We start from the raw sequence: 27756 nt of genomic DNA on the forward strand, positions 1-27756 counted from the left end.
ACCATTCCGCTTTAATTATTTTCCTTTTACATTGGTGGCTTTGCTGAGCTCATTTTGTGTAGCCAGTCTTCTATATTTCCCGCTGAAAGTGTTTCAGTTTGAGGGGGGGGGGCGGGTTCTCTGATCAGAGGGCAGCCAGAATACCAGTGCTTAGTTAAATGTATACAATTGCTTGGAAATGGTGTCAACACTGCAAAAACAATACACATTGAAATTACAAGATGAGGCAAGCAATGATATGTAAAAATTTCAAGTGCTGTCAGTTCTCATGCAAATTACTTGTACCTTGTGGCTTTTGGAGGAGTCTTTTAAAACTCATGAAAACTTCTACAATACAAGTTTGAAACGCCTGTAGAGAAATGACCGGATCAAAACTAGTTTTGAGAAAAACGTTGCTGCAGCAACGCCGGAACTCATCTCACCGAAACAAATGTAGATGCTTCGGGCAGCAACGATGCAAAACAGTTGTGAGAATGTTAGGTAATGTAAAAGGTGAATTTCCAATGCGGTGATAGAGAGTCACAAACTGTCAGTGTAAAAACACCCATAGTGCAGGTGATAAACCCTTTCAATTCTGAGCCCTTGCAGGCAGGCTTCGAATTCAACAGGAGCTCACAGGAGCACAGCTCCTGAACCTTTCTGATGGTCCCCCCTCTTCCTCCCCACCTTATCCATTGAATAGTAGGTGCAGCTGCATAACAATCCCTGGATGAGCTCCACCACCTATTTTTCCACAAAAGGATCCCTGCTTGCAGTTCAAGAGCTGGGTAATATATCCATCCTACCAGGGCTTTTTTTTTTTTTGAGCAGGAACACATAGGAACACAGTTTCAGCTGACTTGGTGTCAGGGGGTGTGTCCTAATATGCAGGGCTCATTTTGTAGCAGGAGCTCCTTTGCATATTAAGCCACACACCCTTGATGTAGCCAATCCTCCAAGAGCTTTCAGGGCTTTTAGTACAGGGCCTCCTGTAAGCTCCAGGAGGATTGGCTACATCAGGGGTGTGCGGCCTAATATGCAAAGGAGCTCCTGCTACAAAATGAGCCCTGCTAATATGAAAATGACTTCCTGCTGTTTTTTTCGTACAAAAAAAAAAGCCCTGCATCTTACTATCTATATTTCACAGTGAATTGAAGACAGCTATGAGGTATACACAACTGGAGATTTTAGTACCCAAAAATATTTTTAGTATTCAATTTTATTGTCATAAATAAAGTGACATTTTTTGCTGTCTTTCAATCCAGACTGCACAACATGCAAATTCAGTTTTGCTTAGGAGTGGCACTTGTACCCTTAGGGCTGTTCAATGAAAGACCTTTCAGAGAATTAGAGATTTTTAAATTACTGGGACTAAACATTTTGATGTCCTATTAAATGCTGGGATGAAGCATTTTTCTACAGCACCTTTGGTTAAAAAACCAGGATTCTTAACTCTTCTATTGAAATAGAATTTAGCAGAATCGTGCGTTTAATTGAGTGAGCCAATTAGTAAATTAATTAACTCAATACATTTTTGGCATTGCCAAAACTTCCCATATATATTTGGTTTTTATAAGACTGAAGAAAATGTGAGATTGCTCATTGTTTTTAGAAGAAAAGGCTGTCTTCAACACTTCCTTTTTTAAAAAAAACTGATTTTATTTTATTGAGTCTAATCCAATACAAAGGGAGCATAGGGAAAAATAAACAATAAAAATATAAATCTTCAACATTTCCTTTTTCATTTCCAGTTACAGTAACATACCTGAGCTAAAATGGCTTAAAAATACATATGAGACTTTTCAAACTCAACTCTAATTAAATTTGACTCCATTGAGTGGATTTTCCCTCACCGATTAATAATTTAAAAATTTAGTTTATTAATCTGTGTATTTATTCATTTAAAATATTTATTTGTCTGCTTTTCTTCTGAGCATCTCAGGACTCAAGCTGGAGTCTAACTTATTAAAGTGATTGAAGTCAGCATCTCTGGTTTTTTATGTAAAAGTTTAATTTTGTAACTTCTAGAAACTGGTATTTCCAGATATATCCCTGTTTGGCAATGGCTTGTCTCTTCTTCTTTTTTAAAAAATGTCTATATATAGGTAGGACCAGAACCAGTGGGTTGAAATGAAATCAAAAGAGTTTCCGGCTCAACATTAGGAAGAATTTCCTGACCGTTAGAGCGGTTCCTCAGCGGAACAGGCTTCCTCAGGAGGTGGTGGGCTCTCCTTCCTTGGAGGTTTTTAAACGGGATAGATGGAAGGAGAGCCCACCACCTCCCGAGGAAGCCTGTTCCACTGAGGAATCGCTCTAACGGTCAGGAAGTTCTTCCTAATGTTGAGCCAGAAACTCTTTTGATTTAATTTCAACCCATTGGTTCTGGTCCTACCTTCTGGGGCCACAGAAAACAATTCCACACCATCCGCTAGATGACAGCCCTTCAAGTTCTTGAAGATGGTGATCATATCATCTCTCAGCCGCCTCCTCTCCAGGTTCTTCAACATCCCCAGCTTCTTCAACCTTTCCTCATAAGACTTGGTCTCCAGAATATACATTTGCATGATTCTTCCCAAAATCACAAGTATAGAAGGCTTTGATGTTTTCCACAAAGTTGACTCTGGCAATTACAACAGTTACTATGTTTATTTGTCTGAAATATTTACATCTTATTTGGAAAGGTCACTGTGATGGGACATGTACAGGAGTTCTATAAATGCACAAAATGCAGGGCTTTTTTTTTGTAGCAGAACTCCTTCGCCTATTAGGCCGCACACCTCTGATGTAGCCAATCCTCTTGGAGCTTACAGGGCCCTTAGTCCAGGGCCTACTGTAAACTCCAGGAGGATTGGCTGCATCGGGAGGGATGTGGCCAAATATATAAAGGAGTCTCTGCTACAAAAAAAAGCCCCAACAAAATACACAGTCTGGGACCCAAAGAATTCCACGTGTGCATATAAAGTTCTTCCATGCATGCACAGAAGTTGCCAGTTTTCTTCCCTTGCTCATCAAGGAATGTCTCTGTGAAGGGCTTTTAAGAGCAGCTTTTGAAAGCCCTGGGAAGTTGAAAAGTCCCTGTGTGCCTTGTACACTGAATGCTTCTTGACACTTATCAGTACATTGGCAGTGCAATTCTTAGCAGAGTTGTACCCTTCTAAGCCCGTTCACTTCAGCGGATTTAGAAGGACATAACTCTGCTTAGGATAGTTCTGTTGGGAAAAAAAAAAAAGAGCTGAGAAGGAAGGCATTGATTTTCCAGCAGGAATTTAGCTTAAAATAAAATGCTTTTACTTCCAAAAATGGATTGACATATGTGGTTTTTCAGACATGTCCAGCATTCAATATCTCTGCCCCCTATATGAAGAACAAGAAAGGGCACACTCTGTACAACCTTTCAGCCCTCAGTATTGAAGAGTACTTAATCAGGCCTTCTAACAAAGCAAGGTAAATGGAAGTAGTTTAGAGAACATTCCTCAGTGCTGCATGTTCGCTTGGGCAGTCTGTGGTAATTTCTGTCTTACATCTCAGAGCTTTATTTCTTCATTTGATGTCCTGGTTATATAAGACAGTGGAGAGCCAGTTTGGTGTAGTGGCTAAGTGCGCGGACTCTTATCTGGGAGAACCGGGTTTGATTCCCCACTCCTCCACTGGCTCCTGCTAGCATGGCCTTGGGTCAGCCATAGCTCTGGCAGAGGTTGTCCTTGAAAGGGCAGCTGCTGGGAGAGCCCTCTCCAGCCCCACCCACCTCACAGGGTGTCTGTTGGGGGGGAGGAAGGGAAAGGAGATTGTGAGCCGCTCTGAGACTCTTCGGAGTGGAGGGCGGGATAGAAATCCAATATCTTCATCTACCTCACAGGGTGTCTGTTGTGGGGGAGGAAGGGAAAGAAGATTGTGAGCCGCTCTGAGACTCTTCGGAGTTGAGGGCGGGATATAAATCCAATATCTTCTTTATCTTCTTCTTCTTAATATCGTTTCATATCCTACTGAGAATCTGATAGCTGCTGTTTATCAGTCTGTCATCTCCTTTTGCATTATCAGATTTGGAGGTTGGTCTTTTGGAGAGACACTGTCTACTGAACCACAAACCACAGGAATAAAGAAGCCACACCATAAGCTAATAGCTAAGGTAAGCTCTATGGATCTATAAGTTTGTCTTTCTTTTACTGAGACTTTCTCTTCAAATGCCCCCCCCCCAGCTTTTTTTGGAGCAGGAGCTCCTTTGCCTATTAGGCCACACACCCCTGATGTAGCCAGTCCTCCTGACACTTACAGTAGACCCTGTACTAAGAGCCCTGTGAGCTCTTTGCGGATTGGCTACATCAGGGATGTATGGCTAGGGCTTTTTTTGTAGCAGGAACTCCTTTACATATTGGGCCACACACCCCTGATGTGGCCAGTTCTCCTGGCACTTAAAGTAGACCCTTTACTAAGAGCCCTGTGAGCTTTTTGAGGATTGGCTACATTAAGGGTGTGTGGCCAGGGCTTTTCTTGTAGCACGAACTCCTTTGCATATTGGGCCACACCCCCTTGATGTTGCCAATCCTCCTGGAGCTTACAGTAGGCCCTGTACAAAGAGCCCTCTAAGCTCTTAGAGGACCGGCTACATCATCAGGGGTGTGTGGCCTAATGTGCATGCGCCCTTCATTTGACAAATGGAGGTGCTTCAGATTTTGGAGCAAGCATGTTTTCTAGGGGAACGTTCCGGTGACTTCAGTCCTTTGCTAGTCAGTCAGCAGGTGGGGAATGACGTACAGCTGCCTGTTATGTTTTTCCTTTTCCATTCGAGACCCATTGATTTTTATCCCCAAGTTGGTAGGCATGGTGGTGCCCCTGGGCATCACACTGGGAATCGCTGGCTTGTACCATGTCGGGTCCACCCCCAATTATATATATATATTACCTATTGCTGGTATGGATCCCTTCGAAGTTTTCGATGTGGACATTCCAGCCCCTTTGAATCCTTTGTCTGAGACGGAATTGCAAGGCGTCTCCCTACAAGCAATTCAACAGTTTGCTGCTTGAGGTCGACAATAGATGCGGGGAGGCCTTTTATTCCCAAAGCTTTGGTAAAACAGACATTCGTGATAGCCAAAGTGCTTGAAATTGGAAATGAGAAACTGGATATAGTTGCAGGTAATCTGGTTGCTGCAGAACTTGGACCGCAGTACTGCAGTCCAAACTCTGCTCACGACCTGGGTTCTATCGTGGTGGAAGCTGGGTTCAGGTTGACTCAGCCTTCCAGCCTTCCGAGGTCAGCCAAATGAGTCCCCAGCTTACTGGGGGGGGGGGGGAGTGTAGATGACTGGGGAAGGCAAGGGCAAACCACCCCATAAAAAGTCTGCTGTGAAAACGTCATGATGTGACGTCACCCCAGAGTCGGAAACGACTGGTGCTTGCACAGGGGACTACCTTTACCTTTTAAATTCAGTTTGAACCTGAAACTCTTTATAAAAAGGTTAGTTATATTTATAAACACTTTGATTTGCTTATGTTTATTTTTTTCCCATTTTATTCTCTTATGTCCCCTGAAATGACTTCTGTGGTTGGTGTGCCAAAATGGCTAATGAAAACAATACGAGTAGCAATATGTTGTGTCTTCCTGACTATATTTTTATGTCCTTTACCTACAATGTATTTCAGCTTGTTCTAACAAGTAGCCAAGTAGCTTTCCCCAGTATTTTTAGTAACTTTGGAATACGCTAACCCCATAATCAGTCCCACAATACATTATAGCCATGTTGTTGTTGAGTAATCGCCCTCCTTTTTTTTGGTTATCCCTCCGGAGCAGATTGTGTATTAGCTTTAAAATTGTGTATTAGCTTTAAAAAGGCCACCGTATAATCTAAAATACTGCCACAAAGTGACTTTTGATTGATGTTGTATCAACTTATTGCATTAACCTTTTAGTAATTAATGACCACACTTCAATTTTGACCTTTTGGACCTGGAAACATGACAGTGAACGTACCGTTTGCCCAGACTTTTATGAAGAAAAATGGGGAACTGGGATATGAGAGAACTACTGTATGATTCATTACAATCTAGAAAAAAATCTCTGACCGGAATGCTGCAAATTATTCCCTTCTATGGAGAGATGAGTCAGTCAACATCATCTCATAATTAAAAAATATATTGCAAAAAAACCCCAAAACCCTAGTAGCTTGCATGGAAAATAATAGGCAGATATTTAAGAATGGGTTGTTTAGTTCCAGAGTGGGGCAGTTTTGACTAATGAGAGAGCACCTTTTCTTTGTCACTAGGCAGGGTCACATTCGGAAAATAGCAGGATCCTGAATGACCTCAGTAATGTAACTTTTTAAAAGAAAGATTGGTTATCTATCTTCCTCATTACCTTCATTGCAGACAGGGGTGTGGATGGGAGAGAAGCTAGAAGCAGAAGAGTCTTGATACAGGCTCAGATTCTCTTGTTTGTCAACAAGTACATATACCCTGGGAAGGAGCCAGCATGCCCCATTTCTGTGTGTTAAGTGTTGCCAAGTCACTTCCAACATATTCAAAGTAAAGGTAGTCCCCTGTGCAAGCACCGAGTTGTTACCAACCCATTGGGTGATGTCACTTTTTATAGGGTGCTTTGCCATTGCCTTCCCCAGTCATCTACACTTTACCCCTAGCAAGCTGGGTCCTCATTTTACGGATCTCAGAAGGATGGAAGGCTGAGTCAACCCTGAGCAGGCTACTTGAACCCAGCTTCCGCCAGGATCAAACTCAGGTCATGAGCACAGCTTGGACTGCAGGACTGCAGCTGACCATTTTGCACCATGGGGCTTCCTTCCAACATATTGTGAACCTACAAAGTAATGACTTCCAAAATGTCTTATCATTAGCCTTTCTCAGGTCTTGCAAACTGAGAGCTGTGACTTCCTCAATTGAGTCGATCCATTTCATGTTGGGTCTTCCTCTTTTTCTATTGCCTCCAACTTATTATTATTATTATTATTATTATTATTATTATTATTATTATTATTATTATTATTATTATTATTATTATTATTATTATTTTATTTCATTTGATTAATATCCCGCCCTACCCTACCGAAGCGGGCTCAGGGCGGCTTACAACACAAAATTCTAACAATAAATCAATTTAATTATTAGTTTATTTATATTCCACCCATTCCCCATAAAGGCTTAGAGTGGAGCACAACATAAATAATAAAATCAACATAACAATAAAACAGCATAACCATAAAAACTGATTACAATATTCAGTCCAACAGAATGATTCAGCAGAACCAAGATGGTGTAACAATACAATGCAGCAAAACAGCGCAGAAATATAGTACAGCAGGGGAGGCCAACCGATCTAATGAATAGATGCCCGATGCCTCACCCAAAAACCTGGCGGAACAGCTCCGTTTTACAGGCCCTACGAAAGGCTAACAAGGCGAGTAGGGCCCGGATCTCCATAGGGAGCTGATTCCACCAGGTTGGGACTAGGACCGAGAAAGACCTGGCCCTGATGGAGGCAAGACGGGCATCTCTTGGACCGGGGACTGTCAGAAGATCTTGGGGGGGCCGAACGAAGTGACCCTCTGGGGCATAATCGGGAAGAGATGGTCCTGCAGGTATGCTGGTCCCAGGCTTTAAAGGTCAGAACTAACACCTTGAAGTGATTCCGGTACTCTATAGGCAGCCAGTGCAGGCTGCGGATCACCTAGTATTATTGTCTGCCCCCAAAAGCAGCCTTTGGGAAGGGGAATTTGGGGTTGCAGCAGGAAGGGGTGGGGTGGGAATGTCACATTCCAAGGATGAGCATTTGTTCCACCAACAGGAGGCTGACTGGAATTATAGATTTAATTTTTCATTATTGTTTTTTGTTTAGTTGCCTCTGATTTTTCGGGGGGGAGGGGGCTGGTGTGATTTGCCTCTAGTCTGCAAGAACAGAGGCAATAAATGAAATAGGCAGCCATCCATTTTATTAAAGAGATTACCAATCTAAAGATCAATAGTACCTCGAATGTTTCATCATGTTTTTATGAAAGATTTCAGGTTTTCACGGCTGGTAACATCATTAGGGTTTGTAGAATCTTTCGGGCTCAAGTGCTGTATTCTACTGGAGAAAGTTTTCCTTCCAGACGTTTCGTTCTCGGCTGCGGAGAACATCCTCAGTGGCGTTGCAGCCGGAGCAGGTGCTCTGACCTTCAATGCACTCCATGCACAGCAGCCAAGAAGGTCAGAGCGCCTGCTCCGGCTGCAACGCCACTGAGGATGTTCTCCGCAGCCGAGAACGAAACGTCTGGAAGGAAAGCTTTCTCCAGTAGAACACGGCACTTGAGCCCGAAAGATTCTACAAACCCTAATCATGTTTTTATGATTTTATGTTTTTGTTTTAATTGTATTTTGTGCTTCATGTGTTTCATGTACATGAATATGTAAGCTGCCCTGAACCTACTTTGGCGGGGAGGGCGGGATAAAAATCAAAATAAATAAAATAAACAAATAAAATTATAATTTGGTCTCGAGACAGTCAGACCGGTTTCCCACTCGCCTTATGCCGCTCTCAGGCTCCTCTTCTCTGTGGGGGTTCCGTCCGACTTCACACTATCTGCCCCGGGGCTGCAACTAGTTCGACCTTTTCGTGCTGCAAACAGAAGCGGGTTTTTAGAGGTTTCTGTTTACCGTGCGAAAAAGGCGAATGGTTTTGAATGTGAAAAAGGCGAACAGGTTTTGGATGTGATCCTTCCTGGTTTTAAAATGTACTTTTCTTCTGTTTTAGGTGTGGTATAATCAGAAGGGATTCCATGCATTGCCTTCTTACTTAAACCAACTCAACAATCTTATTCTATGGAAGAATTTGCCTTCAGATGTGGACTGGAAACAGTACGGTATGATAACAGAGCTTGCAGCGTTTTCTTTAAAAAATGGGCTTAAAAAAACCAAACATAACCTTTACCATGCAAATGAAGGAGTTAATATTTTATTGTTCAACAGTGTTGTTTTATTGAGTAATCATGCATTAGGGGAAACGGCTGGAATTATGTCTAATAGTTCTTGCAAATAAAAAGGCACAATTATTGTAAAACAGCATGTGTCTTACATAAAAGATGAAGAGCAATCCATGCTCTTTTGTTTTAACAGCCAAGGCACAGAATCCTAAATATCTACATTTCTTTTAGGTCATAATATGATGGCCAAGGAGGCTCTAGTTCCACAAGATTTGGGACAACTTTGGCTCTCTAGAACAAACATGTTGTATGGCAAGGAATCCTAAAATGTTCAGGAATTTCAACCACAGCCTATGTAAGGGGTGGCCAAACTTGGTTTACATAAGAGCCACAAAGAATAAAGTCGGATGTTTGAGAGCCACAAGACAGGAAGGGAGGGAGGGAAGAAGGGAGGGAGGGAGGTGGGGAGAGATAGGTGGGAAAAAGCAACTTTAAATGCTTTCTTAAAGCCACTGGCTGGCTTGGCCTGGAGAAGTGATTTAAAGAGAGAAATTCCTTCTCCAAGCTGGCCGACAGGACCATGGGAACTTCAAGAGCCACACAATATGTATCAAATAGTCACATGTGGCTCCCAGGCCCAGTCTGGCCACCCCGTTATGGCAATCCACTGCTGAAAAGAAGGGTAGATTCACGATTCGAGTCTGGAAGCTCCTGGACTCAAATCTAGCTGTTCTACTGCAGCCAACACGGCTCCCCTCTGACACATGCAAATCCAAGTAATTCTTAGGACCAGGGGTGGAATACTAGCAGGAGCTCATTTGCATATTAGGCCACACACCCCGATGTAACCAATCCTCCAAGAGCTTACAAGGCTCTTTTTTTGTAAGCTCTTGGAGGATTGGCTACATCAGGAGGGTGTGGCCTAATATGCAAAGGAGTTCCTGCTAGAATTCCACCCCTGCTTAGGACCCTGGTCAATTGGCTCATCCTTTTAATAGCTAGCAAAAGAGTAAGCTAAGGAGAGTCTACTTAATAGGCTTCTGTCAGCTGCCACAATGTTCGTAGTTACTAATTTTATTGAGATTGGATCCCCCCATCCCAAAAAGGAGCTTTTCTCTAGGCTTGTTCTATGTGAATTCATGACTTTCCTAAACAAAATTAAATTCACATGAAACAAGCCTGAAATATGATTACTTAAAAACGAAGGGGTTCTAGTCGATAAAGGTTGCAGTCCTAGACCTGATTTATATATTTTTTAGCCTGCTTTTTAGGCAAATGCTGTCTTCCCAGGTAGCTCACATCAATCAAAAATTCAATACGCCAAGCTGGGAGCAACACTATGAAAACAGAGGGGAAGCGAAGATATAGGAGAAAGATCAATTTGTTAATGCCAGAACAAAGTCATATGTTATTATGAGGCATTTGTATCCCAATGGAGCTGGGCTGGTGGTGTTCTGCTTATATATATATATTCAGTTTATATAATCCCTGGCATCTCTAGTTATAAGGCTGAGGTAATGTGAAAGGCCTCAGGCTGAGACCCCGGAGAGCCACTGATGGTCTGAGGAGACAGTATTTTTTTCCCCTCTTTATATTTTTTTGAGGAGACAGTATTGACAATAAGGCGGCTTTGCGGCTTCACGTGAGAGTCAGTGGGGGGATGCTGAACAAAATGAAAAAGTTTAGTCTCCGAACAAAAAAAGTGTCTTTAAAGATGGGGGTTGATCTTTTGAAATCGTGTTTACGGTCTGCTTCTCCTTGAGAAATGTTCTGTGAGACTCTTTTAAAGGTACTGTGTGCCTTAGGTTCTTTTTACACGCTTCCTAGATCATTAGTCCTGGATCCAGGCCTCAGATTCAGCAGGAGCTCCCAGAAGTGCAGTTCCTGAACCTCTCTGTGGGTTCCCTCTTTTCCTCCCCACCCACCTTGTCCATTGTACAGTAGGTGCAGCTGCATAACAATCCCTGGATTAGGAGAGCGGGCAGCCAGCCAGCCACCAGGGGCTTTGCCAGGCCCCCAGAAGCCCTCATTAACCCCTGGAGAAGCCCACACCACCCTTTCTCCACTTCTTATGTGATTTTGGGCGGTGGGTGGGCTTGCTGGCCTTTTGACTGGGGGGGGGGGAGCCCAGGAGAGTCCCAGGTGAGTGAGGCCTGCTTGGCCTGGCTGGATCTCTAGCCAGCCCAAGCAGGCCTCATTCGTCCAGGGCTCTCCTTTCTTGCATCAGGTTGCAAAGTTATTATGCCCAGAATTTTTTTTTTTTGGGGGGGGTAGGCTTTTTTTTTGTAGGAAAAGCCCAGCGGGAACTCACTTGCATGTTAGGTCATGCCCCCTGACACTAAGCCAGCCGGAACTGCATTCCTGTGCGTTCCTACTCAAAAGAAGCTCTGATAATGCTCCCTTTGCCCTGGCTGTAGTCTTGGAACAGAGAGGGCATGACTTCATGTTAGCCCTTGGTTCCCTGGTTGGTGGCAGAAGCTCGAGCAATCTTCCCCTCACCTCTGAAATCACAGTGCAACTTGAACCTACTCTGCTCCATTGTAAAGAGTTTTGGATTTATGCTGAAGTGAACATGCTTGGGTAGGGTTGCCAATCCCCAGGAGGCCCTCCCCCCACCTCAGGGTCATCAGGTAGCGGGGGGGGGAGGGAAATGACTGCTGGACACTCCATTATTCCCTATGGAGACCGATCCCCATAGGGTACCATGGAGAATTGATCTGCAGGTATCTGGGGCTCAGGGGGGGAGCTGTTTTTTTTTTTTAGGTAGGGGCACCAAATCTGCAGTATAGCATTCAATGCCTCTCCCCAAAAACACCCTCCAAGTTTCAAAAAGATTGGACCAAGGGGTCCTATTCTATGAGCCCCCAAAGAAGGTGCCCCTATCCATTATTTCCAGTGGAGGGAAGGCATTTAAAAGGTTGTGCAGTCCCTTTAAATGTGATGGCCAGAACGCCCTTTGGAGTTCAGTTATGCTTGTAAACCTTGCTCCTGGCTCCATCCCCAAAGTCTGCTGGCTCCACCCCCAAAGTCTCCTGGCTCCACCCCCAAAGTCCCCAGATAATACTTGAATTGGACTTGGCAATCCTATGCTTACTGCAGTCCTGTGGTCATTTACTTTTGAGTGATGAAGAGCCCCGTGGCGCAGAGTGTTAAAGCTGCAGTACTGCAGTCCTAAGCTCTGCTCACAACCTGAGTTCGATCCCCGGTGGAAGCTGGGTTTTCAGGTAGCCAACTAGAAATTGACTCAGCCTTCCATTCTTCTGAGGTCGGTAAAATGAGTCCCCAGCTTGCTGGGGGGAAAGTGTAGATGACTGGGGAAGGCAATGGCAAACCACCCCATAAAAAGTGTGCTGTGAAAACGTTGTGAAAGCAACGTCACCCCAGAGTCGGAAACGACTGGCGCTTGCACAGGGAACCTTTCCTTCCTTCCTTTTCCTTCCCTTACCTCAGTATGATTTATGAATGAACGTGCAAAAGATTGGGCGGTAAGGTTTCGGAACAATCAAAATGCAAGTTATGTCCATCAATTAAGTAGGTGGAAGATTGCCAGCAGCGTATCAATGGACAGATGCTATTATTACAACACAGGAGACCCATGGGGTGGACTGGTCCAACTAAACGGAGCAAAATAATTGTAGAGTGCCTTCCTAGAAAGAGAAAGGGGGGGAAATATAACAGATGAAGCTCTGCATCAGCATAAAGGATGGCTTGGCAGGGCCCATGAGGAGAAAATCATTGAGAATTGAATGACTGACGTTCTCTGGTGCCTTTGGAAATGATGCTGGGGCGTAGATTTCAGTATGCTTTAGTAAGATAAGCGCATAGCATTGCAGTGTAACCTGGAAGTGACAGTCCAAAATAACAGACTATAGCCGTATGGCCAAGAGAGTGAAGCCCAGCCTTTAAAATTGCATCCAGGGATTAAGTTCAAGAGATGTACAAGATGTGCTTACAGTTGAAATGCTGACTTAAACCCAAGTCCAAGTGGGCAAGGTAGGTTAAATCCAGGGGTGGAATTCTAGCAGGATCTCATTTGCATATCGGGCCACACACCCCTGATGCAGCCAATCCTCCAAGAGCTTACAAAAAAGAGCCTTGTAAGCTCTTGGAGGATTGGCTACATGGGGGGGGGGGAGGGTGGCCTAATATGCAAAGGAGCTCCTGCTAGAATTCCACCCCTGGATAAGTCCTTCTGTTTCTTTCTTCAAGTGCATTTTGGAGCCACCTCTAGGGGTTTTTGTTCTCAACTTTGTTCTTTATATCTTACAAATACTTCCTATCAGGGCTTTTTTTTGTAGCAGGAACTCCTTTATATATTAGGCTACAGCCCCCCCCCCCCCCCGATGTAGCCAATCCTCCTGGAGCTTACAGGGGGCCCTGTAAGAAGAGCCCTGTAAGCTCCAGGAGGAATGGCTACATCAGGGATGGGGGTGTCGCCTAATATGCAAAGAGTTCCTGCTACAAAAAAAGCCCTGTTGCCCATGCAAGTGCTTTTGTTTCCAGTGCCGAAATGAGTTTTGAATTGCAATCTTTTGTAATCTTCTTTTGGTTTCTGCAACAAATAAGTTTGCCCGGTATTCTTCAACTAGAAGCTTTTGTTTGCTTTTCTCATTTCTTAGTATTATCATAAATTAAATGATGATGATGGTGATAATGATGGTGATGAATTGTCAGATGTTTGACGGGTAGATAGGATTCTACGATTTGTGATCTAGCCAAGTTCTTGGGAATTGCAGAAAAGCATCTTCTCAGGATTCTCGCTCTTCAGTCGCTGCATTGATATTTTCAATTAGGCCTGCCTATTCTGCCTTTGATGTTGTTCTGAGCACCAGGTAATCTTTGCCTGCCTGCTTTGCTCTTAATATGCCCTCAGATCTTTGCCTTCAGTTCTTCTTGTAGAGAGGTGAGCCGATGATGAGTTGTCAATATCTCATTATTAATTAGCGGCCTTTCAGCAGCGACTTCATTTCTGTGGCCGGCTTCTTTGTCGGTTTCATTTATTTCGTGTTCATCCTTGGAGCGGCCGTTGTCCCTTATCTCATCGAGCCCCGTTCCTGTGAAAACGTGTCGCCTGATCAAACGGCGCTGATCTGCTAGTTGCTATTCAGCGATGGTAGAATTGGGACGCTTTTCTTTCCATATTTCGAACGTTCGTTTCTAATACCCTGCCTTGATTCAAAATAATACCGCATGATGATTCTGTTTTGTTCTCAGGACCTTTTTATGTTGCTGGTTTTTCAGTAGCTGATCAGCTCCCCGTTCTTGTTGCTTCACTGGTTGTCAGGGCTTTTTTTTTTTGTAGCAGGAACTCCTTTGCATATTAGGCCACATACCCCTGATGATGTAGCCAATCCTCCAAGAGCTTACAGGGCTCTCAGTACAGGGCCTACTATAAACTCCAGGAGGACTGGCTACGTCAGGGGTGTGTGGCCTAATATACAAAGGAGTTCCTGCTACAAAAAAAAGCCCTGCTCGTTGTCTTCTCCTGCTTCCAGCAGCACACCAGGCTTCTGCCCTTGTTGCTCAAAGAAGGACCTGTGTTCTGTAGCCCATTTTTTGTAAAAGATCCAGGAACACCTATCTCTGAAGGTCTCTTCGTTATCCCAGGTGACTACTGAGCCAGTATAGTTTTTCATAGTTGATTTTCTCTCCATATTGAATGGGGGCTTTGGGTTGCATTTAGTCTAACCCCTTGGCCTGTCTATCACAGGAGACCCCGCCAGCTGCTGTTCTGCCAATAGCAATGCCCTCTGTTTCACTAGAACACACAAGACCCACCATATTGCTGCAACTAGATTGTGATGTTCTTTGTCGTCTGTTTGAGCAATTTGTTTGCAAGCACTGACCTTGTGGTCAACTGTTTCGTCCTTTGTATTGCAAAGTCAACATTTGCCATCGTCGTCATCATCATCTCATTGTCATCATCTCATTGTCATCATCTCATTGTCATTATCAGGGCTTTTTTGTAGCAGGAGCTCCTTTGCATATTAGACTACCCCCCCCCCCCCTGATGTAGCCAAGAGCCAGTTTGATGTAGTGGTTAAGTGTGTGGACTCTTATCTGGGAGAACCAGGTTTGATTCCCCACTCCTCCGCTTGCAGCACTGGAATGACCTTAGGTCAGCCATAACTCTAGTAGGAGTTGTCCTTGAAAGGGCAGCTTCTGTGAAAGCTCTCTCAGCCCCATAGGGTGTCTGTTGTGGGGATAGAAGATATAGGAAGAAGATATAGGAGATTGTAAGCCGCTCTGAGTCTCTGATTCAGAGAGAAGGGCAGGGTATATATCTGCAGTTCTTCTTCTTCTTACAGTAGGCCCTGTAAGAAGAGCCTTGTAAGCTCTTGAAGGGTTGGCTACATCAGGGGGGTGCAGCCTAATATGCAAAGGAGTTCCTGCTACAAAAAAAGCCCTGTTCATCATCATCTATAGTCTGCATTTCTCACTTAGTCTCAAGGTAGATTACAAAGACTGAGTCAATACAATCAATAGGGTTGGGTATTCAAGAAACAATACGGTGGGATTAGGAGTGTAGAACCAATCATAAATCTAAAAACAAGCAAAGCATGTCTTAACATGACACACTAAATGATACAAAAATTGCATAGTAGAACCCTAGTCAGTAACCTAAACACAGCAGTATAGGCCGCAGTTGCTAAAATTTATCTAAGTGACTTTGTGAATGATTTAGTTCAGTGCAACTGTGTTGTCTGTGTAGAAAAGCCCTCTTGAATCATTCAGTTTTGCATACTTTATGGAAAGCCAGGAGAGTCGGAAGCTTCCTGACTCCCTCAGGCCATTCTGCGAGGTGGGGGCTACCACAGAGAAGGCATGCTCATGGGCAGTCGTTGGTATTGCACATTTGCAGGTTGGCACCTTCAGAAGACCTTTCTTACTCTTCCTTCCATATTTTTTGAGTTTTCCCTTGAGATGATTGAGGTCGTAAGTATAGATTTAGGCATAAGACCATATGTTTACGGAAGGATAGCACTGCATGAGCTGCCCAATCCATTACTCTCTAAATTTAAACCTATAGGTAATTATCTGAAATTTGCAGATGTTGTGCTACTGAAATACTTATTGAAAGATACTAAGAAGTCTGTAACTCAGGCAGAAGGAAAATATTGTTTTTAGTCATTAATAAGCAGAAGTTTTTAACAAAGTAGAGATGGTTAATAATGCCATTTTTAAGGTTTAACATTGGTGGAATTTGAATATGAGAATGTTTTTATGTAGTCAGAAATTATGGTCTGTTACTATGAGATTTTGTATATTGTTATTGCTCGTAATAAATTGAAATTGGAATTGACCTTTCTTACACGAGAGAAGCTGTTGTGGTGGCGCATAGGGGAAGAGACATCTACGAGGGTCCAAGGCCACAAAGGGCTTTGTATGTGATAGCCAGGGCTTTTTTGGTAGAAAAAGCCCAGCAAAACTTCATTTGCATATTAGGCCACACCCCCTGACACACTTCTTGAAAAAAAACCCTACATTAGACCCAGCCGAATTGGCACACTACTGGCCGGTCTCAAATTTACCCTTTTGGGGTAAAATTATTGAGAGGCCAGTAGTGCTACAGTTACAGAGTTTTCTGGATGACACTTACATTCTATACCCCCACCAGTCCAGCTTTCGCCCAGGTCATGGGACGGAGACAGTGCTGGTCGCCTGGTGAATGACCACCAGCGGCATCTGGATCTAGGCGGCTCAGCGGTACTGATGTTGTTAGACCTGTCAGCTGCATTTGATACAGTCGACCATCAGTTACTGACCCACCGCTTCACCAACGCGGGGATTCAGGGGTTGGCCTTGCAATGGCTTCCTCTTTCCTAGATGGTCGGGGACAAAGGGTGGTGATTGGAGGAGAACTGTCCCGGAGGCATGCGCTTAATTGTGGGGTGCCTCAGGGGGCGGTGCTCTCCCCGATGTTGTTTAACATCTACATTCGCTCCCTTGCCCAGAGGTATAGGTTGGGTTGCCATCAGTACGCTGATGACACCCAGCTCTATCTACTGATGGACAGCTGGCCTGATTGTGTTCCAGAAAATCTGGATCTGGCATTGCAAGCCATGGCAGGATGGCTTAGGCTGAGTCGATTGAAGTTGAATCCAGCGAAGACAGAGGTCCTTTGTCAAAGATTTCAGGTTTTCACAGCTGGCATCATCATTAGGGTTTGTAGAACCATTAGGGTTTGTAGAGGTCCTTTACCTGAGTCGTGGAGGTCTGGGCAGGGAAATCCCCTTACCAGTATTTGATGGTACACCGACAATGGCGCACAAGGTCACAAGCTTGGGGATGCTGCTGGAGCCTGCCTTGACAATGGAGGCCCAGATAATAGCAGCCACTGCTAAATCCATCTTTTTCCATCTTAAGGGTGAAGCGGTTGGTCCCCTTCCTGGAGCGTGGTGACCTGGCAGCAGTGATCCATGCAACGGTCACCTCATGGTTGGACTACTGTAATGCCCTCTACTTGGGGCTGCCCTTGTGCTGAACCTGGAAACTACAGCTAGTGCAGAACATGGCGGCCAGGCTGCTATTGGGGCTTCCCAAGTGGGAGCATATACAGCTGGGACTGCGGGAACTGCACTGGCTGTCAGTAGTATACCAGATTCGTTACAAGGTGCTGGTTATTATCTTTAAAGCCCTATATGGCCTAGGACCTGCCTACCTTAGGGACCATCTCTCCCCACATGTTCCCCAGAGGGTATTTCAATCTGGATCTCAAAATCAATTAGTAATCCCCAGGCCGAAGGAGGCCAAACTAAAGATCACCCGAGAGAGGGCCTTCTCGATCGCAGCCCCCTACTGGTGGAATCAACTGCCAGCGGAAGTGAGGGCCTTGCGGAACCTTGCCCAGTTCTGCAGGGCCTGCAAGACTGCTCTCTTCCGGTTGGCTTTCAATTGACGTGGAGCCTATATCGTAGGAAACTGAAGAAATACCATTGCCACTGAAAACATATAACATCAAAGAGATTAGCACCAAATTAATTTTGACTGTTTTAACCACAGAACGTGTCATTTTATAATATGTATTGATTTTCATTGTTTCTTGTGATTTTATATTGTGAGCCGCCCTGAGCCTGCTTCGGCGGGGAGGGCGGGATATAAATAAAATAAAATAAAAATAATAAAAAATCAAGCCAGCCAGAACTGCGTTCCTGCTAAAAAAGGAGCCCTGGTTATAACATTGTGGAACCCCATGGCGCACAGTGGTAAAGCTGCAGTACTGCAGTCCAAGCTCTCTGCTTACAACCTAAGTTCTATCCCGGCAGAAGCCGGGTTCAGGTAGCTGGCTCAAGGTTGACTCAGCCTTCCATCCTTCCGAGGTCAGTAAAATGAGGACCCAGCTTGCTGGGGGGAAGGTGTAGATGACTGGGGAAGGCAATGGCAAACCACCCCGTAAAAAGTCTGCCATGATAATGTCATGACGCAACGTCACCGCAGAGTCAGAAATGACTGGTGCTTTCAGGGGACTACTTATACCTTTACCGTTTGTAACATTCTACTGGCGAATCTTTTGCAAGAGCCTTGATGAGAACTTTCAACAGGATAGTTCACGAGGACTCCCACGCGTTAGTCTGATTTTCCCCCTTTTGGAAGAGTGGACGTTTTCTTGTAAAGATTAATACAGCATTTTAGAGAGTCAAGGGTACAGCTGGCCACATCAAAAGAGAGAGAGAGAGGCAAGTTTATACCCTGTCGTAAAAGATGCTGCTGATGGCTTTCTGCAAGGGAATTCTTTGGAAATACGGCTGAATAAAACGTTGATGCCTCTGGTGACAGGCATGGAGGAGAAGGGATGAGCAGGTATGGTAAATCTGCGGAAAGACTGATCTGTTATGTCCCGACTGGTGATGCAGCTGGCGGTCTGCATTTGGTGAGTCGTTTGGATGAACTGTCACAGTTTGGAACATTCAGGCTAACTGGAAGGTGGGCTGAAACCTCTTGGAAGCCCGCGACACAGCTTATCATTAGCTTTTTGCCAACTCTCCTTATCACCTTAATACTTTTGCACAATGAGCATATATGCAACCTACGTTTATCAAAATGCGTGTGTAGTGCTGATCATCAATAGTAACTTGTTAACCACTCATAATGCTTAATTCAACAAACGATCATAATACATGATTCAACCAACGTGACTGGAAATGGAGTTCCATTCACTCCCCCACACCGTCTGCTGTATAAAGATAAAAAAAGTACAGTTCCTCAGAGGCAGATGCCTTCCTGCTGTTCCAGCTTGTGTTCAAGTTTATGTTCAGCAACTTGGGTGGAGTTCAGATTTCCAGCAAAGCTTGTCTCTGAGAGAGTAAGGGACCGCCAGCCCAAGATTCCTCATGGTTTCAGTCCTTCATCAGCCTTTTTCTCTCAATATTTTATCCTGGAGACTCAGTACAACATTTAACCACTTGGATCAATGCATGTTAATTGCTCTTTCTGTTGAAGAGCATCTGCCTCTGAGGAACTGTACTTTTTTTTTGGATAAATGTAGGTTGCATATACACTCATTGTGTAAAAGTGTTATTGCTATTCCAGTGATTTTTGGCTTTAATAATAATAATAATAATAGCTTTTATTTCTATCCCGCCCTCCCCGCCTAGGCGGCTCAGGGCGGCTAACAACAACTTACACGTTAACATAAATAATAAAACTTTGAATTTAACGATTAAAATTAAACATATAAAAACCAGTCAGTTAAATTAAAATACATAATTTACGCTACACTATCTATATATAAATAAATATATCTGGCAGTAATAAAACTATTATGGCGCTGGTTCTGCCAGTTTAAATAATCTTATATGAATGTTCTTATATTTAATAGATGGCGGTTCTTTGTACCATGCAACTCAGCAGTCAGTGTCACCATAGGCTTGTCTAAAAAGGGCGGTCTTGCAGGCCCTGCGGAACTGGTCGAGGTTCCGCAGGGCCCGCACTTCCTCCGGAAGCTGGTTCCACAGTGCAGGTGCCGCAGCTGAAAAGGCCCGTACTCTGGTGTTTTGGAGTTTGACCTCTCTCGGCCTAGGGATAGTCATTTTGTTTTTACCCACTGACCTCAGTGCCCTCTGGGGTTCATATGGGGAGAGACGGTCCCTTAGGTAGGCTGGTCCTCGGCCATATAGGGCTTTAAAGGTGATAACCAACACTTTGTACTGGACTCGGTAGATAATTGGTAGCCAGTGCAGTCCGCGCAGCCCCGGCCGTATGTGCTCCCATTTCGAGAGCCCCAATAGTAGCCTGGCCGACGCGTTCTGCACCAGCTGTAACTTCCGGGTCCGGCACAGAGGTAGCCCCAAGTAGAGGGCATTACAGTAGTCCAATCTTGAGGTGACCGTTGCATGGATCACTGTTGCGAGGTCGCGGCGCTCTAGGAAGGGGGCCAACTGCCTTGCCCGTTTCAGGTGGAAGAATGCTGACTTGGCAGTGGCTGCTATCTGGGCCTCCATTGATAACGAAGGCTCCAGTAGAACACCCAGACTTTTTACCTGGCGCGCTGGTTCCAATGGCGCGCCGTCGAAGGTTGGGAGAGCTATTTCCCCTCCCAGAGCGCCACGACCCACACAAAGGACCTCTGTCTTCGCTGGATTCAACTTCAACCCACTCAATCTGAGCCACGTCGCCACAGCCTGTAAGGCCCGATCCAGGTTCCCTGGGGTGGAGCCAGGCCGGCCATCCATTAGTAGATAGAGCTGGGTGTCATCTGCATATTGATGGCAACCCAGCCCAAACCTCCGGACAATCTGGGCAAGGGGGCGCATATAAATGTTAAACAGCATTGGGGAGAGAACAGCTCCCTGAGGCACCCCACAATCAAGTGTGCGCCTCTGGGATCGCTCACCCCCAATGGCCACCCTTTGTCCCCGATCAGAGAGGAAGGAGGAAAGCCATTGTAGGGCCAACCCCCCAACCCCTATGTCGGCGAGGCGGCGCTTTAGCAACTGGTGGTCGACTGTGTCAAATGCCGCCGACAGGTCTAATAACATCAGTACCGCAGCGCCGCCCCGATCCAGATGCCGCTGGAGGTCATTTAATTATTCACTTACATTGGAACCTGCTGACATTTACCACTCCTTATCACCTTGGCTTCCCTTTTCCTTTTCCCATTGCCTGTTGGCAATGATGCTGCCACTGTACCCTTCATTAGGTTGCATTGTGATCACCATAGTGGAAAAAGGGCTTTTTTTTTGGAGCCGGAATACACAGGAAGGGAGTTCTGGCTGGCTTAACGTCGGGGGTGTGGCCTAATATGCAAATGAGTTCCTGCTGGTCTTTTTCTTCAAAAAAGCCCTGTGCCATCTCGATGACAGCACTTTTAATGCTGTTGTAATGGTTGTTTTAAATGGAACCGGATTTGATACACTACTAGGTGGTTTCATACATTCAAGTGAGTACCTGGTTCCTGCAGAAGACATTTGGAATTTGTTCACCTCAAACAACCTGGTTAAGGTTTGGCTTAGAACTGATACCAATTAGCCATTTTAAACTCAGACTCATTCTGGGAGTTACCAAATCCTGCCTAGACATCCCTGAATTGGGTGGGAAGGTGGAATAGAAGGAGAAGAAGATACTGGATTTATATCCCACCCTCCACTCCGAATTTCAGAGTCTCAGAGTGGCTCACAATCTCCTTTACCTTCCTCCCCCACAACAGACACCCTGTGAGGTGGGTGGGGGATTTTTTGCTGGCTTTGTGCTGTACAGAGGCAGATGCCTTCCTGCTTCCTGGCAGAGGCTGTCCTTGAAAGGGCAGCTGCTGTGAGAGCCCTCTCCAGCCCCACCCACCTCACAGGGTGTCTGTTGTGGGGGAGGAAGGTAAAGGAGATTGTGAGCCGCTCTGAGACTCTTCGGAGTGGAGGGCGGGATATAAATCCAACATCTTCATCTACCTCACAGGGTGACTGTTGTGGGGGAGGAAGGTAAAGGAGATTGTGAGCCACTCTGAGACTCTTCGGAGTGGAGGGCGGGATATAAATCCAATATCTTCTTCTTCATCTTCTACAGACCACGTTCCCTGCTTTTGGTGTGCTTTGTTTAGTGCTTGGATGGGAAACCACCAAGGAAGTCCAGAGTCATTATGCAGAGGCAGCCAATTGCAAACCACCTCTGAACGTTTCTTGCATTGAATACCCTACGGGGTCACCATAAGTCAGCCGTGACTTAGTGGCAAGAAAATCCTACAAAGGAGCTGCTCTACCACTCAGTCATAGCCCCACCTACTAACCTGTATGCAAGGCTTTTTTGTAGCAGGAACTCATTTGCATATTAGGCCACACACCCCTGATGTGGCCAGTCCTCCAAGAGTTTACAGTAGGCCCTGTACTAAGAGCCCTGTAAGCTCTTGGAGGATTAGCTACATTGGGGGGGGGGGGTGGCCTAATATGCAAAGGAGTTCCTGCTACTAAAAAAAGCCCTGCCTGTACATAAAATTTGGAAAGTTGACAGACTGCTTATACATTGAGGAATTATGAAGAAAACCAAATGTGCTTCTATGACAGGCTAAGTTTTGTGTGGGAAGGGCCATGGGTATTATATATTGCTGTTTTAAAGTTTCAGCTGGAAACGTCATTGCCAATTTACCAAGAATTGCTTTTCTTATATGCCGAGAGATGTATTTGAAACTAGAATGAGAGAGAGTAATTTCTTTCCTAGCCGAAATGATAATACTGATCAATAATTGGCTGGGGTCATAAATCCAGTAAGACGGTATTAAAGAAGAAGACATAAAGTATTGAAGATCATTTATGACTCTGAGCTGGAAACAATTCAACAACACAGGGGGAAGATGTGGTAGAATTCCACATAGATTATCTTTAGAGATGTCTTTGACTCTTCGTATAATGGTTCAATTTCCTTTGAAAACTCTCAACAAGTAAACTGCATCTTCAGTTAAATACAGCCACAAACTGAGATTATAGGAATTGGGAAGGAAAGGGGGATGGGAATAAACAATAAACCAGAGATGTTGTTCTCTGAGAAGGTTCAGTCTTAAGGCATCAAAGTGAATGCAGTGTCTGAATTAGATTCATGTCACGGAGCAGTCTTTTTAGAAAAACCCGAGAAGAGGTCCTCAGTCATCTTCCTTCTGTTCGTAGATTTGCCAAGCTTCTGGCAGAGGTGGGGGATTCCCAACCTCCAGATCCCCTTGCCCACCACTGCTCCAAGAGGTGGTGGGTGAAAAATTAAGGGGGGAAGAAGCAGCCTCATGTACTCAGCAGACAGGGCCGGATTAACAATTAGGCCAAGTAGGCACTGACCCATGGGCCCCACACCTTTGGGGCCCTGGACCGGCTTTTCCCCTCAGTTTCCCCCCTGCTTGCAGCCCTCAGAGCCTGCACATGCAGCCAGCAACTGAGGCACTCTTTGCCCGATTTGCCTGCTGAGGTCTCTGCTAGCGTCATCACCAAGTTGACCTCTCTGTGCCTCTCCCCTGCAGCTTTGTCAAAGGGACTTTTGAGAAGGTGCCTGCAGGCTGCAATGGGGGCCACAGGTGGCAGAGTGGGTGCTCAGACTCTGAGATAATTTGGAAGGGGGGCCCTGAGATATTGACTGCCTAGGGGTTTAATCCGGTATTGTACACCAGAAGTTGCTGCAGGAAGTTAAAAGGGTAGCTCTAGGAAAAGCAGGGAATGGTAAAGGTTTTTACATACAGTTTCTGGTGATTCCTTGAGATGGCTTTTGAGGTTGCTCTAGGAATTTCCAGAAACTCTTACAGTTCAACCACAGAGTTTCTGGTGATTCCTAGAGCTACACTTGCCACTTCCTGTATCAAGTTCCAGTGAGTTCATGAGCCTAGGGTTGCCAGGTCTGTACTGGGAAATACCTGGAGACTCTGGGGGGGGGGGTTGATCAAGGAGAGGGTGGGGTTTGGGGAGGGGAGGGGCCTCAGCATGGTACAGTGCATACAGTTTGTCCTTCAAAGCAGCCGCAAGGGAGCTGATCTCTGCCAGCTGGAGATCAGTTGTAAAAGCCATGACCAAAAACAACAAGGGGAGAAAAGGGTTAAAGTTTCCATTAGGGATGGGCACAAACCAATAAATGAACCCAGGTTTGGGCATGAACCAGGCTGGTTAATGGTTCACAAATCAGGTGTACAGGAGAATGTGTCCCCCATGATTTGCCCATGAGCCTCCATGTTTTTTATGGAGGTTTATGCAGTTTGTGGGAGGGTTTGTGCAAACTCCAAAGGTATTTAAATACCTTTTAGCAGCTGTGCCCCCATCTGGAAGTGAATTCTGAAGGCATTTAAATGCTTTTGGAACTCACTCCCAGGTGGGGCTGTGGCCCATGAACTTCCTGAAGCACAAAGTGGTTTGTGCAATGGAGAAGTTTGTGGAAATTTGGGGTTCGTGAGAACCTCAAAGCACAAACCTCCATTTTTCTGGTTCGTGCCCACCCCTAGTTTCCACGTATAGGTTGAGATGGACACTTTTAACTTTTTCTTCCACTTTCTGTTTTCTCACTGGAAAAAGCCACCCTTGAGCAGATTTTATCCTACTTTGTGGGGGGGGGGGAGGAGGGAATTGATATCCATACATTTTCTTCAGCAGCATGAGGACAGCTAGGAGGTGGCTTTTCCCAGTGGGAAAACAGCAAGGGAAGAACGCGTTGAAGTTTCTCACCCTTTCTTCACACTATTCTCCTCCAAGATATCATAGAGTTGGAAGGGACCTCTAGGGTCATCTAGTCCAACCCCCTGCACAATGCAGGAAACTCACAAACACTTCCCCCTAAATTCACAGGCTCTTCATTGCTGTCAGATGGCCATTTAGCCTCTGTTTAAAAACCTCCAAGGAAGGAGAGCCCACCACCTCCCGAGGAAGCCTGTTCCACTGAGGAACCGCTCTAAAGGTCAGGAAGTTCTTCCTAATGTTGAGCCGGAAACTCTTTTGATTTAATTTCAACCCATTGGTTCTGGTCCTACCTTCCAGGGCCACAGAAAACAATTCCACACCATCCTCGGTATGACAACCCTTCAAGTACTTGAAGATGGTGATCATATCACCTCTCAGCTGCCTCATCTCCAGGCTGAACAACCTCAGCTCCTTCAACCTTTCCTCAGAGGACTTGGTCTCCAGACCCCTCACCATCTTTGTCGCCCTCCTCTGGACCCGTTCCAGCTTGTCTATATCCTTCTTAAAATGTGGTGCCCAAAACTGAACACAATACTCCAGGTGAGGTCTTACCAGAGCAGAGTAAAGCGATACCATCACATCACGTGATCTGGACACTATACTTCTGTTGATACAGCCCAAAATTGCATTTGTCTTTTTAGCCACCCCATCACACTGTTGACCCATGTTCAACGTATGGTCCACTAAGACCCCTAGATCCTTTTTGCGCATACTACTGCTAAGACAAGTCTCCCCCATCCTATAACCATGCATTGGATTTTTCCTACCTAAATGCAGAACTTTACATTCATCCCCGTTAAAATTCATTTTATTGATTTTAGCCCAGTTTTCCAGCCTGTCAAGGTCATCCTGTAGCCTGTTTCTGCCTTCTTCTGTGTTTGCAACCCCTCCCAATTCAGTATCATCTGCAAATTTAATAAGCATTCCCTCTCTTCCTTCATCCAGATCATTGATAAAGACGTTGAACAAAACAGGTCCCAGGACAGATCCCTGAAGGCACTCCACTTGTCACTCCTCTCCAAGAGGATGAGGAACCATTCACAAGGTTGAATCTGCAAGTGCACATACACACAAGTGCACACAAACAAACACAATCCTGGCAGTTAAATTTGCAAATGGTGGTGGTGGGGACACTCTTTAACCTTAACATAGGGCGTTTTTGCACAGGGCTTACCCCAGAGCGACGTCCCTCTTCACCGCGCAGCGTCTGCGCGGATTTCGCACCAACTGCTCCGCAGAACCCGGAAGAGCCGCGTAGTGCCGTGGCTTTTGTGTCGCAAATGTAAACCGCCAAAACCCAACTTTACATTTGCGATGCAAAAGCTGCGGCTCTTCACAGCTCTTCCAGGTTCTGCGGAGCAGTTGGTGCGAAATCCGCGCAGACGCTGCGCGGTGAAGAGGGACGTTGCTCCGGGGTAAGCCCTGTGCGAAAACGCCCATACAGTTGACATCTAAGCTTGGATTTGAATGCAGGTCATCATAGTCTATCCGTCATTGTATCCCCAGTACCACACTAGCCAGGAATTTCCTAACGTCTGGGAGCAACATAAATACAATGGGCAGAATCCAGGCAGCACTGCTCCCTTCCAAGTTATAGTAAAGACATGGGCATTCTGCAGGAACAGTGTGTGGTTGTTGTGATGCTGCAAATACATAAGATTTTCCATTCCTGAAGCAAAAACGACATATCCCCTTTTTGCAATTATGGGTCTTGAACAAGGCAGCATGTTTTGGAATACTGTTGTCAAATCCTTGGAGGGAGGGGAAGTGGCAGCCTAAATGCACACGTTCTAATACAATTAAGTCACGTTGCTAGACAATTTGCAACCATAATTTAGGTCTGCATTCATTTGGACTGCTGTGTTTTTGAACGGATAATGTGAGAGCCAGTTTGGTGTAGTAGTGAAGTGTGGGGACTCTTATCTGGGAGAACCGGGTTTGATTCCTCACTCCTCCATTTGCACCCGCTAGCATGGCCTTGGGTCAGCCATAGCTCTGGCAGAGGTTGTCCTTGAAAGGGCAGCTGCTGTGAGAGTCCTCTCAGCCCCACCCACCTTACAGGGTGCTTGTTGTGGGGGAGGAAGAGAAAGGAGATTGTGAGCCACTTGGAGACTCTGTCCTTGTAAGGGTAGCTGCTGTGAGAGCCCTCTCCAGCCCTACCCACCTCACAGGGTGTCTGTTGTGGGGGAGGAAGTTAAAGGAGATTGTAGGCCGCTCTGAGACTCTGTCCTTGAAAGGGCAGCTGCTGGGAAAGCCCTCTCCAGCCCCACCCACCTCACAGGGTGTCTGTTGTGGGGGAGGAAGGTAAAGGAGATTGTGAGCCGTTCTGAGACTCTTCGGAGTGGAGGGCGGGATATAAATCCAATATCTTCTTCATCTTCATCTAATTAAGCCAACTGTGCATGGGATGGACAGTTATTTAGATATGTACCACTGTTGGTAATTTTGAATTAGCAGTTGCAGGTAAAAACATATATGAAAGACGCAACTGTTATGTGAATTCCTTTGGCCAAAATCCCAAATCTTTTTTTGGCAGATAAATGTCCCAAATATATAATAGCGACATGTGAAGACTGAAATACCTGAAAACGCAACGTTTCACGTTATGATAGCCCCCATCCACTTCCGTCCCTCAGAGGCAAGATTTTCCCTCCATTTTTCTTGCCCTTTACTGACTGAGCCACCCTGGTAATGTGTTTTCTTCTTTGCTGAAGAACTCTGACTGTCCCAACCTATCATAGTACTACTGTATATTTTGACTGTTGGCTCAGCCCAGGAAGGATCAGGAACCTGCTTTAACTTAAACAACTTAAATAGTACTTGAGGCATTTTGAAATTCAACAATAACAAACATTCCAGTACATTTTCTTTGTTCCCTCTAAGCTGTGGAGTCTTGTGAGCAAAAATGTGAGCAAAAATTCTACTCTGTGAGCTACTGGCATTACAGTTGTGAGCTATTGGCATCGTAAGCCGTGAGCTACGGCACAACTTAGTTTTCTCTGAAGCCATTTTACCTAAGCTGAGACAAAAGTGTGTGAGCTGGGGGCCAAAAAATTGTGAGCTAGCTCACAGTAACAGTTTAGAGGAAACACTGGCAGGAACTTCTTTGCATATTAGGCCGCACCCCTCTTATGTAGCCAATCCTTCAAGAGCTTATAGGGCTCTTATTCCAGAGCCTTCTGTAAGCTCTTGGAGGATTGGCTATATCGGGTGTGTGTGGCCTAATTTGCATAGGAGTTCCTGTT

The 27756-nt window shown here is 45.2% G+C and overlaps 1 protein-coding gene across 1 annotated transcript in view; it reads left to right on the top strand.

Annotated features, from left to right (window-relative positions):
• ABCA13 (ATP binding cassette subfamily A member 13) overlaps positions 1 to 27756 on the top strand; it is a 388752-nt gene that overhangs the window by 231844 nt on the left and 129152 nt on the right. Inside the window, exons 42-44 of the mRNA XM_060247734.1 lie at positions 3305 to 3423; positions 4018 to 4105; positions 8717 to 8825. Coding sequence (XP_060103717.1) covers positions 3305 to 3423; positions 4018 to 4105; positions 8717 to 8825 — 316 coding nt within the window. The remainder of the gene's footprint in view (positions 1 to 3304; positions 3424 to 4017; positions 4106 to 8716; positions 8826 to 27756) is intronic.

Source organism: Heteronotia binoei, chromosome 10 (genome assembly GCF_032191835.1).
Source record: "Heteronotia binoei isolate CCM8104 ecotype False Entrance Well chromosome 10, APGP_CSIRO_Hbin_v1, whole genome shotgun sequence".
In the NCBI taxonomy this organism is placed as follows: domain Eukaryota; kingdom Metazoa; phylum Chordata; class Lepidosauria; order Squamata; family Gekkonidae; genus Heteronotia; species Heteronotia binoei.